At 40.0% G+C, this 18,275-nt stretch overlaps 1 protein-coding gene and 1 long non-coding RNA gene across 5 annotated transcripts; one reads left to right on the top strand and one right to left on the bottom strand.

Moving 5' to 3' along the window:
- Positions 1–36: 36 nt before the first annotated feature.
- On the top strand, positions 37–14,911 carry glra2 (glycine receptor, alpha 2). 4 transcript variants are annotated; one of them, XM_077617120.1, is made up of 9 exons: positions 37–374; positions 548–669; positions 3,910–3,977; positions 6,758–6,981; positions 8,888–8,970; positions 9,778–9,915; positions 9,981–10,195; positions 11,846–11,995; positions 13,420–14,911. In XM_077617120.1, exons 1-9 carry the CDS (start codon positions 295–297, stop codon positions 13,678–13,680), a joined length of 1,341 nt encoding a protein of 446 aa, XP_077473246.1. In that variant the 5' UTR covers positions 37–294; the 3' UTR covers positions 13,681–14,911. The 4 variants fall into 4 exon arrangements, with proteins under 4 accessions (XP_077473246.1, XP_077473247.1, XP_077473249.1 ...); XM_077617121.1 differs by lacking the exon at positions 37–374 and adding an exon at positions 390–438; XM_077617122.1 differs by lacking the exons at positions 37–374; positions 548–669 and adding an exon at positions 2,931–3,834.
- A 1,330-nt stretch (positions 14,912–16,241) lies between these two features.
- LOC144087346 (uncharacterized) lies at positions 16,242–17,158 on the bottom strand. Its single transcript, XR_013304700.1, has 3 exons — positions 17,088–17,158; positions 16,720–16,833; positions 16,242–16,490 (listed from the first exon to the last, which is right to left on the bottom strand). It is a non-coding gene; the product is annotated as an uncharacterized LOC144087346 (long non-coding RNA).
- Between the last annotated feature and the right edge of the window lie 1,117 nt (positions 17,159–18,275).

Genomic DNA, 18,275 nt, shown 5'->3' with positions numbered 1-18,275 from the left:
TTTGTCACTTGTGCGCGTGCGCGAAAAAAAGGGGAAGAAAGGCGTTCCTAACCCATTCCTCACTCTGAGTGCACCTGCTAACTGTCTCCATATCCTTCGAGGGGAAAAAATAAAATCCACTCCTTTTTTTGGTCTTTTATAGTTTTGACCCATCTTGCGAATCTCCCCTATTTATTTTATTTTATTTTTTAATTTTTTAAAAGAGTTTCATGCAAAAAAAAGTATGCTGTGGAATGTGCCAGCCGAGAGCTGGACCATGCGGGAGGAGACGGCTTTTTGGGTGAGCGTTGACAGATGGAAGAAGTAAAAAAGAGAGCCCCCGGTATGAAGCCCACCTGGGTGATGCTTTGGGGGGCTTTACTCTTCAACTTCAGGTGAGCTAATGGACGCCATTTGACGGAAGTTTTACCCACGTGCAGCCCTTTTTCGCCTCGGGGTGTACGTAGTCCACCATCGTGCGTAATGCGCTTTAACGCACGGTCGCACCCAGCCGGCGGGATGCTTTCACCGGCGTGTTTAGTTTGCTTAACCCGGGCATGTGTTCCAGGCTGGCGGACGCCAAGGAGCGCGACCCCCGGTCGTCGTCCAACATGTCTCCGTCCGACTTTCTGGACTCGCTCATGGGTCGAACGTCCGGCTACGACGCGCGGATACGACCCAATTTCAAAGGTTGGATTTATTTAAAACATTTATTCACACTCGGGAGCAACGCTAATAATTGATTTATGATTATTAACAATGATTCATCCATTATCCGGGGTATGTTTCAATTGTTTTGGACACGTGCTATCCGATGTAAACATGTCCAAATGAAGATGTTGAATTTTCATTGACTAGCGCCTATATATTAATATATGTATTTTCAAATGTTCTTTTCTGTGGTAATAAGGTAAAAACGTAAAATACATTTCCATTTTTGTGGGTTTGGATGGGTTACATCTGTTGCTGCTCTTGTTTTAAATCATTGACTGCCATCAACAAGCTTTGCAACTCAGGTTGTGTGATTATTTATTAAATATACATAAGATCTAGCAAAAAGTAAGCAGTGTGGCAGTGTGTATAAAATTGCTTTTAATGAGAAATTTCTTAGACAAACAATCACATCAGTTACAGTCACAGGAAACAGAGCGATTTCTCCCTCGTCCTCCCAGATCGTCTTCCAGAACTTTCTGCCCCCACCAGTTGCTTATCACTACCCTTAATTGGGGGACCAGGATGTCACTTACGATGTGGTGTAAGATAAGCATGAATGTTAAATATGAGCAGATCTACTCGAACACAATTCCAGAACTAGCAGGGATGGCAGCCATCATCACAAAATAGATTGGACGTGTATGTAAGTCAATGGCAGACAATGAGTTAACGAGAGAATTTCTAATTCCTGTGTAAAAACATTTAATTTGATGAAGTGGATTTGGTATTTGTGTTGTGAATCTAAAGTGTTCAATGGTGAGGGGACTGTATTACAGCATCTTCAACCATCACAACAATGATTATTGTTATCTGTTTGAGCCTCAACATCCTCTGAAACCATTTGAATTTCAATAATACTTTTTTGTCATAGAATCTGTGGACATGAACACTATAATCATCATTTTACCATTTTTTAAATCACGATTAACAACATTTATCCCGATTTATCAAATTTATATACAGGAAATCTGATACTCTATAAAAAGTGTATATCTAGCACTTTTTCTATGGCAAATAACGAGTTATAAACCAAGCAGAATGACAGTTATTATAATTTTATCAAATCTCAGTTATTTTTCGACTTCCATGTTACTAATTAAGTGACCGCTACCCCACGTTTTTCCCCCATCCATCCCATCACAAGCAAGTATGTCAAGAGAATACCAGCGTTCACAGAGAGGTCTTGATAAGTGCTCGCAGGAGGCAGGGGGGCGTTACCCTGACAGGTCCAAGTGATGGATGGTGCCCCTACGGCAAGGCCGTGGGCTTCCCGTCTCGTGTGCTGCGGAGATACAAACGGCATCTGTCGCTGGAAACGTGAGGAGAGACCCGGCTCGCCACAAGTGGGTTCTGGTGGGCAGGGATGAGTCCAGCTGTGTTTGGGAGTGAGGGTCTTACTCTTGTTGGTTGTCGGAGGCACGTGGCGCAGCAAGTGAGGAATGTAGGAAGACACATGAATTATTAGGTTCAAATTGGGATCACAGAGATGATGTTGTTCCGTTGTCATTATTTCGCATTTGTGGTAAATTAATACAGTGGTACCTCGACATACGAGCACCCCGACATAGAGCAATTCGAGATACGAGTAAAATTTCGAGCAAATAATTGTCTCTAGATACGAGAAAGCCAGGGGGCCAAGACATGAGAGGCTGTTTATGATTTTAGCACGCTGTCTTTTTTGCCGCATCTCTTTCGTGTAGAACAGATATCTACGAGCACTGGGCGGAGCGTTGCATTTTTTTCTGTGTTTTTTTCCCCTGTCACTCAGCACGAATGGCGGAGTGATCGCTAATACGAGGAGTATATATTACTTCTCGTTGGCAAGTGGCCGTGCGTTATCCTATTGTGAGGACATTTGTGTGCATCATTTTCGGAATATTTTGAAGGGAATACAACAGCAAACAGCCCATCAATAGTGAAAGTCAGGGTGGAGGCGGGGCAAATACAGCCAACCCGGGAGAAGAAAGGTATCAAAGTTTAATACAAAATTAGAATTAAGTTTAGTGTAAGGTTAGATTAAATTTATTTTTGAGTGTCTGCATCGTAATCCAAGTTCATTTAAATTTGTTTATGTTATGAAACGAGCGTGTTGCCGTGCAAAAAGTGCCCCCCTCTCCGCCCCCCTCTCTCTGTCCGTCTTTCTCTCCCCTCCGCGAAATCCGTATAATTTTAGTACTATTAAACACATTTTACTAATATTAAACCACTAGTTATGTGTTACTTTGTTAATAGATGGCGAATTAGAAGAAATAAAACTTTTTTTCAAATCCAATATCCTGTTTTTGGTGTTTTTTCAGAGGGTTGGAACAAATTAATTTGTTTTTAGTTCATTTCAATGGGAAACGTTCTTTCGAGTTACGAGAATATCGACATACAAGCTCAGTCCCGGAACGAATTAAGCTCGTATCTCGAGGTACCACTGTATCTCTTTATTCAACATTTACACATTTTCCCTTTCGAATGCAGCCCGAACTCTATTTGGTAAAACATTTGCTATCCAATAAAAAAATAAATACAAATACACCTTTTCTGCATTTGCGCGGCATGCTTGTCACACCTTGACGAGCGTAATGCGTTGCTGAAGGATGACCTAGTTTTTCTTTTGCTGACATTGTTGAGAGCTGCTTTTGTTTTCCTACTCGGCCCGTTAAGTCTTAGTCAGCTGACAACAAAGTGAGGCAAATATTAATACAGTGTCCGATGCAATATTGATGAGGAAAGCGCGGGTAAAAGGGCAGCGGCAAAAGCTGACAACTTCACTTTGTTCCTGTCGGAAGGCTTGCCATGGCAAAAAAAGGCCTGCTGAGGAGACTTTTAGCTCAGTGCTGATGTTGACTCGATCGTTGACTCGAGTTTTTGGTGGTTAGACTAGATTGAGAAGAAAGTGCCGATTTAATTAGGGAGTTGTGAGGAAAAATTGAGGACGTTCAGAGTCGTTGCATTTTTCATGAGCACTTCTACACATTTCAAAACATTCATCATTGCATGAGATATAATGAAGCATCCAACAGGTCACAGGACACCTCTCTCATATTTGGGAATCGAGTTTAAGGCGTGTCATTCCATTCCGCAGGTCCGCCCGTAAACGTTACATGCAATATTTTTATCAACAGCTTCGGTTCGGTCACGGAGACGAACATGGTGAGTTCTTGGGCATCGTAGTCGCATTACTGTGCACAAGTATGAGTGAATGTGTTGTCTGCCCCTTAACTGCAGGTCCGCCCGTTAACGTTACCTGCAACATATTTATCAACAGCTTTGGTTCTATAGCTGAAACTACTATGGTGAGTTGAGGGCTCGGAAGCATTGATTGAATACATCACATTTTCTTTTATTTTCTCCATTTTTTTTTAATTAAAATTAGAATTAGGGTTAGTTTCTTTTTAAGATTTACTATAGTAACTTATTGCTTGAAATAAGTCTGTTAATCAGTTAGTAGTGAAAGAGTAGAAGCTTTTCAGTTAGGAGAAATGTACTTGTATTTTTAAGTTTCGACGGAAAAAGAAAGACAAATTAGAAGTAGGACTTGAGTTAAATAGTTTAAGTCGCCATTTTAAGATAAGTGGACTTTCATGAAGCATTCAGAAACATCCTTCTAAGTTTAAATTACGTATTCAGTTGCCAAAATGAGTCAGAAATGCTTTAATAGTGTCACTTTAAAAGGAAAACTGAACAAAAAAGTGATAGTATAATTGAAATCTAATATTTTAAGTATAAACTAGACTTCAGTGAATAGTTTGACTCAAAATTTTACGCAAACTGATTTGCTCAAAATTCTATGTTACAATATTAAAATGAAAAAAAAAACTGTTGGAAATACATATTCCAAATAAAATTAGTTTAGAGAAGAATTTGAGTGAAACTTAATTAAATTAGCATGATTTATTGTTTCATTTTTTAATATGCACGCACCATTGACCAATCAGGGCAAAGAGTTTAAATGTAATCATTAAATGTTCAAATTGGATCCAGTCGAGCATTTATTATTGACAATTCATCTATTTGAATAAGTAAGATTTAGGATAAAAGACCAACTAAAATAGATTGAAAAAGGGCATTATGGGCATTTTCAACCAAAATTGTCTTGTAAAAAGAGAATTAAAGGTTATAAAACACTGTAAAATAAAAGGGCACCTTCAATAGAATAGTAGAAAAAAACATAAAAAATTTCTTGCTGTAAAACATTTGAATATTACTAAAAGACAGTTTAGATTTTTTTTTCAGAACAGCGTTCTCAATTGTACTGCATCTTAAAGGTTACATTGTACTTCTTTTGCCCCTCATGCTGCAAATATAAATGACATATTTAGCTTTCTGCTACCATGAATCCTACATCCGTTTTAAAAAAAAATATTAATCCAAATTAATAATTCATACAGTCAATCTCAGTTGCTTAATCCCCATAAATCCAGCCAATAGCAATGGGAGTGTCTAAAAATGCTGATATGCTAAAATATTCCCGCTGCTAACCATATAAAAATACAAAAACACGTGGCTACGTGCAAGAAAATGGCTTCGACGCTTTTTAATGGCTGCTAATCACCATTTAGATCGTGAATGGAGGATGTTAATTTGCACACGGGTTGGGAATTACACGGATTCCGACACAGCCGGCGACGCTCAGAAGGCGGCGACGGGCTGATGAAATGTCAAACAACATAAGAGCATGTCACGCCGATGACACATGCTCCGAGCTAATAAACACATCATTTGCTTTCCATTATAGCGACTCCATGATTGCGTTTAATGAGAAAAGTTGTTGCAAATTGGGGCGCCGCCACTTTGTAATCAGCAACATATAAAAATATTTTTCATAGATGAGCAGATTGCAATTTGGTTTTTTTTACTCATTCATTTTATTTTAGTTTGTGTTATGGTTTGACTCAAAGGCTCCCATTGACGATGATGGAGTCCAATCCATTAGAAATGTGGGAGGCTTACCGCGATTAATTGTGGTTGAAATGCATTGGATGTCCATCTTAGTCAATGGCAGCGAGCAAGTTTATTTTTGTGTTGTTGCTTTGCATGGGAGATGTTTCAATTCGTTATCATGTAATTTTTACAAATTGTTGCAGACTACCGCGAAGTGATCCTTACTAAAGATGACAATTCTCGGGAAATTACAGGATTTTGTATTTTGGAGGGCAACATTGATTTGGAAGCACTGCACTCAAAGATGAAAACTATTGATTTCCATTTTCAAAAAACATTCCTCCAAGAGTTCAAATTAAATGTCAGAGAAAGTCGTTTTGGTCGAACTGATGTTTTCGTTGCTCCACCTGAACTCAACTTAATATTACGGTGGTAGAACCTCATATCAAATGTCAGCTTGAATGACGTTTTCTGTAGGACCCTGAAAAATATTTATGTTATTTCCAGCATCAGTTAGGGCGTAACAAAAAAACATTTTTTAAAGATAACAATTGAAGAAGTTCTTGCTGAAATTCAATTGAAATTTGGATTTTCAACAAAGTTCCCTATAAATTCATGTACATCTGTTCGTAGACGTTTCTTGACATAAAATTTAAATCACGCATTTTGAATCTGTCAACTGTTTCCACAAGTACAAACCGCAACAATTCCCCGTAAGTAAAAGCCGGTTTGCACTGGTAAGACATTTATTCTTATCCAGTATAATGTAAAGTATAGTCTCAGGGATATGGATACTGTAAATTAAAGTGGATGACAAAATCACTCTCTGACCGTGTAGTTTAAATGATATTTTTTTTCAATCTAAGTCTAAAATAAAAGTCAGAAAATCATTGGGTGATGTTATTTCATGATACGAAACAAAAATGCTGACGGCTTTGTTTTGACTGATTTATTTATTATTTAAAATTCAAATTGTCATGTCATTTATGATCAAGTTTACTCACCAACGATCACTTCGCGGAGGCCATTGTTCTCTGTCATAGCAATGTTTTCTAATACAATTTCCCACTGCATTTCAAAGGAGATGTTGTATTAAAAAAAACAATGCCGATGTGTGACCAGCATGCTCCCTTTCCCCTAAGCTCAATAGCCGTACCGCAAAAATATGCAAAGTCGCTTGTCGTGTCTACAGGATTACAGAGTGAATATCTTCCTGCGGCAGACGTGGAATGACCCCCGCCTGGCATACAGCAAATACCCAGACTCCTCTCTGGACCTGGACCCCTCCATGCTGGACTCTATTTGGAAGCCGGACCTCTTCTTCGCCAACGAGAAGGGCGCTAATTTCCACGATGTCACGACGGACAACAAGCTGCTGAGGATTTTCAAGAACGGAGATGTCCTCTACAGTATCAGGTGAAGGAAAGTGAGGAACTCATTGACTGCCAATGCTTACAATATATGGATTGGACATTTTTGTTGATTGTAGCAGATGTGATGTTTAAGGAAAATAGGGTAACATAGGTGGGGGGGGGGGGGGGGGTGTTATGAGGCCTAAATTTCGTTTTTATTGGTGCACACTTTAATAGTACGGTTGCCGGGAAGTGTCAGGCAATTGGAAATTCAAAACTATTGGGAAAAAAACGGAAAAATCAGTAGGTGTAACACGAATGATAAATGACCAGAAGGGGAGTAACCTTGTAACAAAAGTACACTTACAAGTTACAATGGTAGATATTGCTTTTGTGAACATTTCTGCTTTTAGGAAGTAGTCATCCAGTTGAGATTGTTCTGACATTTGCCTATAAGGTTATGCAGTAAGACATAAACACGACATAAATAAGCACATACCTTGCTAAGAAATCCAGCATATATGTTTCTGTAACATTAAGTTTCTGTGGGATTTGTGCTGGATTTGTTGCATTTTGGTACGGATCTTAATGACATCTAAGCAGGGCACTTACATTTGACTGGCTGACATTATCGGTACGATAGAAATAAGCACACACCCTGCTAACAAATCCAGCATATGTTTCTGTAACATTAACTTTATGTGGGATTTGTGCTGGATTTGTTGCGTTTGGTACTGACATCTAAGCAGGGCAATTACATTTGACTGGACTGCGACATTAGCGGTTAAAACCTAGTGCCAAGATGGTCACAAAGTGTTATCTGGCAATCAAAGTATGCATCCATTGTTGTCATTTTGTGTTTGTGTCGTGGCTTTTATCTTTGGCCAAAGTGTTCAGAATTTGAAAACATCTCTTTGGCACGATACAATCGGCGCCAACTTGCTAATTCTGCAATCATGACTGCACAGAGCTACCTAGAAACAAGGGACATTGCAACAAAGCACCATTTTTGCATTACATTGCCAAAGTCGTATTAAAGTTGCTGTGAACTCATTGCCTGGCATTGACATTAATATCTATCGAATCGATTTTGACCAGGTGGCATGGCAACGATCATTTGCTGCTCGCCTCTCAGTTGAAATGGATTGGACGGACTGAACGACAACAGCAACTAATGTTTACAAAAATTGGCGGTTGGTAGTTTTTCTGTGATAGCTAAAGAAAGAATCCAACTGTAAAAAGGGAATATTTGCTGAATTATTTCAACATCGAAGGTTGTAGGGACATCATTTAAATTCAATTTCATCCCATTGTGATTCCCCCTTTGACATTCCATCATTCAATGCATGTAGATTTTTAATGAAAGAATTCTGATGGAAAGCAGGTACGGTAATCTCGGCGGGGTTTGTTAAGGATCAAAAGATTAAAGAAAAAAAATGAGAGTTCATGGTGGGTTTCCATGAATCCAAAGACTCTTTAAGGAGTTCCATTTCCAATTGGGAACTTTAATTTTAAGGCCCATAGTCACACAGAAAACAGCACATGTATGAAAATATTTCATTCCATTCCAATACACTGTCACGTCCAAGAGGAGCCGAATTCAATCTTCTGGACACAGAACTGAAAGTGTTTGAGTCTATTACGAAGGCTGCTTGGGGCTGAGTGGTGCTCAGGTGTAGAGACAGAGCGGGTCGACGCCTGAAATGAAAGCTGGTTAGCCTCCATCGCTGTTCGTGGCAGGGAAAGATGGCAGGGCGCCCAGTGGGCACCCGAATGTCTCGGCGAGACAATAAGCTGCAGTAATGAAAGTGTGATTGGAAGCCGCTGGAGTGAATCTTGCTGATGTATCCCAGCAGAGCACAAGGGAGACACGAGAACACCACTAGTGCATTTTACTACAGAGTAATGTCTCCTGTTTTTTATCATTGGTGTCCTTTTATTTGTTGTGGTTTGTATCACTGACATCGCAGGCTGACTCTTATCCTGTCCTGCCCGATGGATCTGAAGAACTTCCCAATGGATGTTCAAACATGTACAATGCAACTAGAGAGTTGTAAGTGTCTTCTTTTTTTCTATAAATGTTATAAACACTATCATAGCAGTAGTCATAAGGGTTTTGATTTATTATGGGGTTTAGATCAGGGGATGTCAACGTGATAACTGCGAATTTGTGGCACCAGTCACTCTTTTGTGATTAGGGAATACAGAATATACGTTACTTTTATATTTTACATTACTTCTGTTTTTTTTTATTGAATTGATAAGTCAGCAGCACACCAAGCAATCTGAAGCTGAATTTGAAAAATGTTGGGACCTGTTCAATGTTCTGTAACTGTAGTCAACAAAACCAAAATGTACACGTATAGACTAACTATTGTTATCTATCTTTGTTTGCCAAAGACTAAACCCAAGTGGCTTTAAACACAATGCTTTGGATATGCTAAGAATTTGTTGGTGTAGTCCATGGGTGTCCTAACCGTTCCTCAAGAGCAGGAGTGCATGCAGGTTAAGTGGTGGTGCTTGATCATTTGGAGCGAAAACCAGCACCCACTGCTGCCTTTTATGGAATAATTTGGACAGCCCTGGTGTCGCCGAATCATAGTTATATAAATGGGTACCTAATTGGTGTTTAATCACCAAATTCGTCATTACCCCATCCAAGTTATATTCAGTATTTGCCTTTCTAGTGAAGCAAACATTGCTAATAATATTTTTTAAAAGACATCCAAGTTTAAGCTGTGAAAACTGAGCCTTATCTTCAGCTTTCACAAATATTGAGTCAGAATGACTGGCCCAAAATTGAGCAGGGAAAACTATTATTATTACCAAATGAGCTTCACTTTGCCTTTGTTCTGCACAGTCGGCTATACCATGAACGACCTGATCTTTGAGTGGCTGGCGAAAGGTGCCGTGCAGGTGTCGGATGGTCTGACGCTGCCTCAGTTCATCATGAAGGAGGAGAAGGAGCTGGGCTACTGTACCAAACATTACAATACCGGTAAGTGGTAACTAACCTGAGTCACGTATTATCCAAATTGACTTTGTTTGATCATTTCTGAACAGGCAAATTCACTTGCATTGAGGTGAAATTCCATCTGGAACGTCAGATGGGGTACTACCTGATTCAAATGTACATCCCCTCACTCCTCATTGTCATCCTGTCATGGGTGTCCTTTTGGATCAACATGGATGCCGCTCCTGCGCGAGTAGCACTGGGCATCACCACCGTGCTCACCATGACCACGCAAAGCTCCGGGTCCAGAGCTTCTTTGCCAAAGGTAAGCGGTAGCAGTGGTGTCTCCTAACAATGGTGTTGTGGTTAGTCTAGACCAGGGATTCCCAAACCGGTCCTCGTGGGCCTCTGTGGGTGCAGGTTTTTGTTCCAACCGATCCAGCACAGACACTTTGACCAATGAGACTTCTGCAGAAAACAATGAGCACCTGACTGCAATCCACTGATTGCACTTGTAGGAACCAGATTGGTGAAAAGGTGTCCTCTTTCTGGCTTGGAACGAAAACCCGCACCCACTGCGTCCCTTTGTGTAATAGTTTGGAGACCACTGGGCTAGAATAAAAGAAGGGAAAGTTTTAGTGGACAAGCGCAAAAATTCTTCAAATGTTTCCTAGAAATCATCAGTGTGAAACTGGACTAAACTATTATAACATGCAGAGAAGCCTTATTTTCTCAGGCAAATATGATACATTTGTTTTTATTCTGGCAAAGTTCGCAGGTTTGAAGAGTGGAAAATCTTGATGCTTATCATCTTCTCCCACTTTGTGTGATGTCTTCAAGTAAAGTTTCCAAAACATGATGTTAACTGTTAACCAGTGGGGAAAAATTGCTTGGCCGAGATCTAATTGGGATCTTCTCCAAGATGTAGCGAGTTGTCTGAAGGCTTACGCTCCAATTTCACTCCACGTTAAAATGAAGATGAACTGCTTTCAGCAACTATAAGAAGTCTGGGTCTTTACAATTTAACTTTTGTGGATTATCTGGGTATCTCTGCAGACACATTATATTATTGCCTAAATAATAAAAAATAAAAAAGGAAAATTGGACGTTTTGATAGTTTTAAATTACTATCTTACAACCATTTTCTCTGTGGGATCAAATGTGCATAACAGATAACACCATGATCTCGAAATACAGGACTAAACACACCTGGTGAAGTAGATTTGCCTAAATTAGGTTTTTTTTAGACAGACATTGCAGTTATCTTCAGCCTTTGCCAGCATGAGGTGAGCACAAGAACATTCTGCACAGTGTTTCCATCCTGAATGGAACTTATTGCAATTTAAAAGGAAGCTAATGAGAATTTTCCCTTAATCGCAAATCGCAGTTACCTGTGCGGTTTCTATCAAGCGCCTCTCGATGCACTCTTCACTTTGTACTTTTTCAAGATACGTGTGTTCAAACTCTGAAAAGAAAGTATTCCGACGGTGACTGATGCCTCCGTAGCTGACGGTAAACGGCTGAGGAGCGCACGTTTTGAGGATACTTGAGGTGCTGCTGATTAGTCTGTGTTTGTATGAGTGGCGACAGCCCATAAAACTCGTCACGGTCTCTAACATGAAAGACGCGTGTGCTGATAAATATTTAAAATGAGGCCTTTGAGAGCCGCCACTTGCGAAAACAATCGGCACGCACGAGGGCCCTCATAAAGCTGAGTTGCTGCGTTCCACATGCTAATCGACAGTCAGACGCGAGGTCACGCTGACAAACAGCTTTCATCTTCCTCACCAGAATGACAAGATGGTATCAATATCCGGCTATTGTTTGTAGTCGGGGTGTTTATTATCGCTGAGCAGCAACTAGAGTATGAAAGGAGACTATAAGGAATATTATCCGGTATTATTTATTTTTGGGAAAGCGTACCCGGTGGTTATTTTTATACGCAATCAAACCACAACTGATCTTCTGCCTGCAGGTCTCCTATGTGAAAGCCATTGATATCTGGATGGCGGTGTGTCTGCTCTTTGTATTTGCGGCATTACTCGAATACGCTGGGGTTAATTTCGTCTCCAGGCAACAGAAGGAGTTTCTGCGCTTGAGGCGAAGACAAAGGAAGAATCATAAGGTAGACTTTTCTGAAGCGTGCCGTTTTCATGAAGTTTGTCGATGTGATCAGCAGAATCCTTTAACTCTTTGACTTCTATTGATAGTGAAAGACGAACCAGAGTAGTTTTTAAAAATGTACTCTTTTAACTGGTAACTTTGGCATAGTACTGTTTAAAGGCTGAAACTAGGGAAACACATGAATAAACATTGTACATTTCTAACAGCTTTGATTTCATAAACTAGCGGCACACTGGGAGAGCCTAAGGAGCCCAATTCAAAGCACTGTCATATTCCTGACTGCTGTGACCATTGATTTTGAGTCTGCCTTCTCATTATATCACCTACCCAGTGAATTTGAGTTCAATAGACGAATCAGTTTTCTTGCAATCACAAAATTCTTCTGTGGCTTTTGAATGATTCATTCATTCATTTTCCGAACCGCTTATCCTCACAAGGGTCGCGGGGGTTGCTGGAGCCTATCCCAGCCAACCATGGGCACCAGGCGGGGAACACCCTGAATTGGTGGCCAGTCAATTGCAGGGCACAACAAGACGGAAAACCATTCATACTTACCTCGAGGCAATTTAGAGTGTTCAACCCGTCTGCAGTCATTTGGTCGCCGGTCTTTTGGTCGCCCGTTGTCGCGGTCCGGGCGACCAAAAGACCAGCGACAAAACAAGGTGAAACAACACGGTCTACGCATCAATAAAAGCCAACAATGGCCTTGAGCAGTTTCACTGAGCCGACGTGTGAGTGTATAAGAGTTTGTATGTACATGAGTTGTCCCCTTAGGAAGGGATGTCAGTCAGGGTCTTAACAAGTTCTCCAACAAAACACAATAAAAGTACTGGAAATTTGGAGCTTTTCTTTAGCCTAATAATTAATAGGGCATTAAGTATGACTAAATAATAATTCACAGTTTATATTTAGGGAATTTGAGCAACGATTTAAATGGTAATTATCAATAACCTTCCGGGCGACCAAACGTCCGGCGACCAAAAGACCGGCGACCGAACGACCGAGTACCATTCAAGCAGTCTACCATGCATATTTTTGAAATGTGGGAGAAAACCAGAGGACCCTGGAGAAAACCCACACAAGAACATGCAAACACCACACAAGTAAGGACCCACCTGGGATCAACCCCAGAAGTGAACCAACGGGCCACATACTTTTTGCTTAAAAAATGTAATGACTTCTCTTTCATATTACAAATATATCCTGCAACTTCAATAATAATCCCTATATTTGTTCTTCAGCCATCATGAACACCATTAAAGACATACAGAACCCAAACACATAACATCCGCATTCCGTAAGGTTTTACCTTCTATCATTTCCTGATAGCCTCTTCTAGTCAAATTGAATTTAACGCTGTCTCTAGCACTGAATATTATCTGTCCAATACTACCTGAACTCTGACATGTCCGCATGTCTTTTCAGGATGAAGACCGCTTTAATTTTACTGGCTACAACATGAACCAGTGTCTGCCAACGAAGGACAGCTCAGCTGTTAAGAATGCCGCTCTGGCCCAGAACCCTCAACCGCCGGTCCCTAAAGACATGGAAAACATGAAGAAGAAATTTGTGGACCGAGCCAAGAGGATAGACACTGTCTCGCGTGCTGCCTTTCCTCTGGCTTTCCTCATCTTTAACGTCTTTTACTGGATCACCTACAAGATCATCAGGCACGAGGACATCTAGAACAAGTAAGGATTTGTCCCTCAAACTGAGGTAAAATAGTACAGCAATGAGAAGCGATATTTTTTTTTCAGGGATAATGTCGATTTTTTGCCAATCTTCACGTTGTACGGCGACAAAAACTGACTTAGGAATCAGAAGGAGAGAACTCAAAGTTTAGTAGCATTCCGGTTAAGGTGGACCAAATCTTTTTCTATTACAGCTTTGCCTTGAGATCTTTACAACTACGGAAACAAAGTATGACGTTTTTAATATGGTTCGGTAGCTTAGTTTCATTCTCAGTTTTCTCCAGATTGTCACGAGAAGAACTTCTTATCAAAGGGATGTTTTATATTGTACTATCCCGTGATTTTCTTAAAAGAACATATGAATTCAAATGTAAGACACCGAAGCCAACAAATGCTACCATCTTATACTGGCCACGGATCTCGAATATTCAAGGGACATTTGATTAAAAGGAATCTAACTAGGTAAAAACTGTTTCTTGGCTGCACAAATAGCGTTGGCATCATAGCAGCTGACACAATTAAAGCGAAATGCAACAAAGAACAAAGGATGGAGAGCATCCAGCATTTTTTCCCCCAATTGATCAGTCAGCAGACTGCCAAGTTGGATCTGGCTGGCTCCACCCTTTCGATACCACAACAATGAACCCAATCCAAAAATGGCCAAAAACCTTACCGTAATTGCTTGGTGATCATTTTTTTTTTCTCCATGATCCAACCTTAGAACACACCCATTTTAAACAGCCAACTGAATTCCATATTTTGAAAGACATTAAATAGTCTGTTCACAGCCTGTACCTATATGCTTGCCTTTTTTGATTCATGTGTACATGTCAATATTGTGGCCATGATGTACAGTGTATTTTTGTAGGTGTGAGTCTCAGAGAGGTTACCAAGTTTCTACTTTGAATCTTGAACTGAAAAAGTTTAGGAAATTGTGATACACTTAACATTTTAAAGACACGGAACCGTCTGACTGTACCACTAGTGGAATACAACAAATGTATTTTTTTTTGTCAGTGATAGTACACTGATTTTTATCTGCTGGAGGGCTTGTGTTAATTGCTAAAACCGTTCAGGTATTTCTTCATCTCGCAATGGCGATGTACGTTTTGACATGTTGGATGGAGGCAATACAGTTCACTTATTCTACAGAACTGATAATAGACTCTTTCTTTAAATAGTATTATTAAAACCATTTATTTATCAGCCTGAACATCAATAAACATGACAGCACCGTATTTGCGTCATTTTCTTTCACCTCAGTTAAGGATTTATGATTTTAAAAAACACAGCTTGGTTTCTATTGCTTTTCATAGACAATATGTGTGAAAATAACACAGAAATGCTCCTTTCGCTCAATCGCAGGTCAGGAAAAAAAGGCTCATCTCACCGAGGTGATGACACTGGCCGTGGATGGCTGCATGGCCTGGGGTAGTGTGGATATTATCTGACACTTGGATCCCTCCAATGCATGATAACAGACCTTTTGGGTTGCGCAAATGCATGGAAAAGCCCAGCATACGGTTGCATAAACGGCAAACAACTCGGTTGCTGTAAAAATCTCATAAATATGTTATGTGCTTGGCCAAAAGTCCTAATTATACAGCATAATAACAGATGAGACAGGTGAGTGCAGCTTCTAAAATGCAGATAAACTTCCTATAACTAGACTAACTTATGCATTCATAAATGAGTCAGGCAGCGCAAATTATAGCGATTGTACACTAATCAATAATACTAAGCGTCATGTAGGAATTCCATCAATTCCAATCTTGCATAACAGCTCATTAATATTGTTTAAATTATGTAAAAGGGGGAGAGTCATTAAGCTGTACAGCAGCACATGAAAGAAAAATTAGTTGCAGTTTCTAATTGCGTTCAGGGTGGAAACAACTTGCGCTCGATTATGGAAGTCTGAGGACTGAGAGGGGAAATGAGTTGCCATGGCAACTGTACCCAATCAGGAAGGCTGGAGCCATAGCAAATTGTTTGCAGTGCTGGATTATTATTTAACTCTTTCAGTAGTCGGTGATCGAACCCTCGACCCCATAGCTGCAAGACTGACGCGCTAACCACTTGTTCACCAATTGATGTCTAATAAGACCTGAGAGCAACGATTCGAAAGATGACGAAGATGCGCGTGCGTATGTCCTTAGATATACAAATGGAATTTCACAGTTATAAGTCAATGATTAACAGAGGGAGTGGTAATGTGTGTGTAGTTTGCACCCCCCATCAAGTAAAACAAAAACATTGTGACAGCTTGAGCCCAGTCTTTTGGCAGGCTAATAAAAATTTAGATGGCTCATATATTTTCAAATGAGCTTTGCAATGAGATAAGTGTGAATGTTTTCCAAATGGACTTGTAGAATAGTGAAAAATTTCTATTCTTATTTATTATAGCTGGTAAGCCAGAAATGTACTGTTCTCAGCTTCTTAAAATCGAACTGAATGTGATCCTTTGACTAAAAAGAGTTTGACATCTGTGTAGTCGTGATACTACCCAAACTTCTCCATTACGCTTGCTTATCTGTTTAAAAAAGAGGAAGATGACCATTCAAAAACACAAGGTTCTGCTTTTAATTGTTTTATCTTAGGTCAGAGGGATCAAGTAATTCATTGTTTAATATCTTTTTTTCCTCTGAGTACTTTTAGCTCAAACAAATACTTTTAAAAAGCAAAAGGACAGCATGAAGATGAGGAGACTTGGAGCAGGACCCATGGCATTATTGCACAAATCGCTGGCACAACATTTCATTGGATGGGGACAAATGTCCTTGTGCCCGCAGCCTTTTTCTACAAATCCTGCAGGAAATGACAGAAACAACAACAAAAAAGTCAACTTCAACCTTTCTTAAACCCTTTTCAAAATATTCTAACTGTAATTTTGCTTTCAAGTAGATGTTAAATCAAGTTACAAAAATTAACTAAATGATCTTACTGCCATTGACCATGACAGACATCCAATGAAGTTAATCTGAATATCAATAATTTGCAACAATAAGCATAAACGTGAAATGGCAATTTTCCTTACCGGTAATCAACTTCGACGAAAAGCAGGTGTCCTCCGTGGCATCACATGTCTCAGTAACATTGCAAAATGGCAGGGTGGGGTCATCACAGACGTAGCATTTTAATCCTGATGCTGCTAGTAATATAAAGTACACATGAATACAATGACATTACCACAATTTAATTTACTTCATTCATTACAAGTGTATTAAGACTTTTTTTTTTGTTCATTTGTAGTTGGAAAATCATTATGACCCTTATGTAATATACATAAATCTAGGTCAATAAAATCACTTCGCAGACTGACATTATCACAAAATTCAACTACGTTGACTTTAATGGTCAACATATTAATATGTGGAGACGAACCGGTGAAAGTATTTTTCTTACCAGTTGAGAGGGTCATGAACAGAATCAGTTTCACTGAAAGCAGCATTTTAGATGTTTGCATCTCCTGTGCTTCTGCAATACATACTTTATATTCCAGTTCCACATTAAATACTTATTTTTCGACCAATCAAGAAACACCGGCGTCTAGCTCCACCTTTAAAGGAGCGTTTGTTAAAATAATATCTCAGAATATCCAGACAAGCTGCCAAAATTTAGCTGTTGGAACTATTTGTGTCACTGAAAGATTAAGGTTGATCTAAAAATTTTGCTATTGAGCTGGCAAATTTGGAAAAAAAGGTGTTAAGGTTGAAAATTGATTAACCTCGGCATGCCTGATAGCTCATTTCAACTTATTTTCTGAACCACTTTATCCTCATTAGGGTTGCAGGGGGTGCTGGACCCAATCCCAGCTGTCTCCGGGCCAGAGACGGGGGACACCCTGAATTGGTGGCCAGCCGATAACACATAACTAGGGGCAATTTCATCCTACCGTGCACGGTTTGGGAATGTGGGAGGAAACCGGAGTACCCAGAGGAAACCCACGCAGGCCCATGGAGAACAATGCAAACTCCACACAGATGGACCAACCTGGACTTGAACCCAGGACCCCGGAGCTGTGAGGCCGATGGTACTCGGACTTTTGGTCGCCCGGAAGGTTATTGATAATTACCATTTAAAATTGTTGCTCAAATTCCCTAAATACAAACTGTGAATTATTATTTAGTCATACTTAATGCCCTATTAATTATTAGGCTAAAGAAAAGCTCCAAATTTCCCGTACTTTTATTGTGTTTTGTTGGAGAACTTGTTAAGACCCTGACTGACATTCCTTCCTAAGAGGACAACTCATGTACATACAAACTCTTATACACTTACACGTCCGCTCAGTAAAACTGTTCAGGGCCATTGTTGGCTTTTATTGATGCGTAGACCGTGTTTTTTTTACCTTGTTTTGTCGCCGGACGTTTGGTCGCCGGTTGTTTGGGTCCGGGCGACCAAACGTCCGGCGACCAAACGTCCATTCACGGAGGCCGATGCGCTAACCACTCACGCAACTCATGCCTGATACCATTCAACAAATTGACATAAAGCATTGGAGAAACTGGTGGAAAAATGGCATGACACCCCTGTTCTAAACATAAATTTGGATGCAATTGCAAATGGCAAATAATCTTATCTGCTCTTCTG

Source organism: Stigmatopora argus, chromosome 13 (genome assembly GCF_051989625.1).
Source record: "Stigmatopora argus isolate UIUO_Sarg chromosome 13, RoL_Sarg_1.0, whole genome shotgun sequence".
Classification (NCBI taxonomy): Eukaryota; Metazoa; Chordata; class Actinopteri; order Syngnathiformes; family Syngnathidae; genus Stigmatopora; species Stigmatopora argus.
This window is presented reverse-complemented; position numbering and strand designations above follow the sequence as displayed.

Bases quoted from the DNA above. Each gene is read 5' to 3' on its own strand.
- glra2 (XM_077617120.1), top strand. From the start codon at position 295: ATGGAAGAAGTAAAAAAGAGAGCCCCCGGTATGAAGCCCACCTGGGTG. The intron at 6,982-8,887 runs GTGAAGGAAAGT...CTGACATCGCAG, and splicing joins GATGTCCTCTACAGTATCAG to GCTGACTCTTATCCTGTCCT. The intron at 8,971-9,777 runs GTAAGTGTCTTC...TGTTCTGCACAG, and splicing joins TACAATGCAACTAGAGAGTT to TCGGCTATACCATGAACGAC.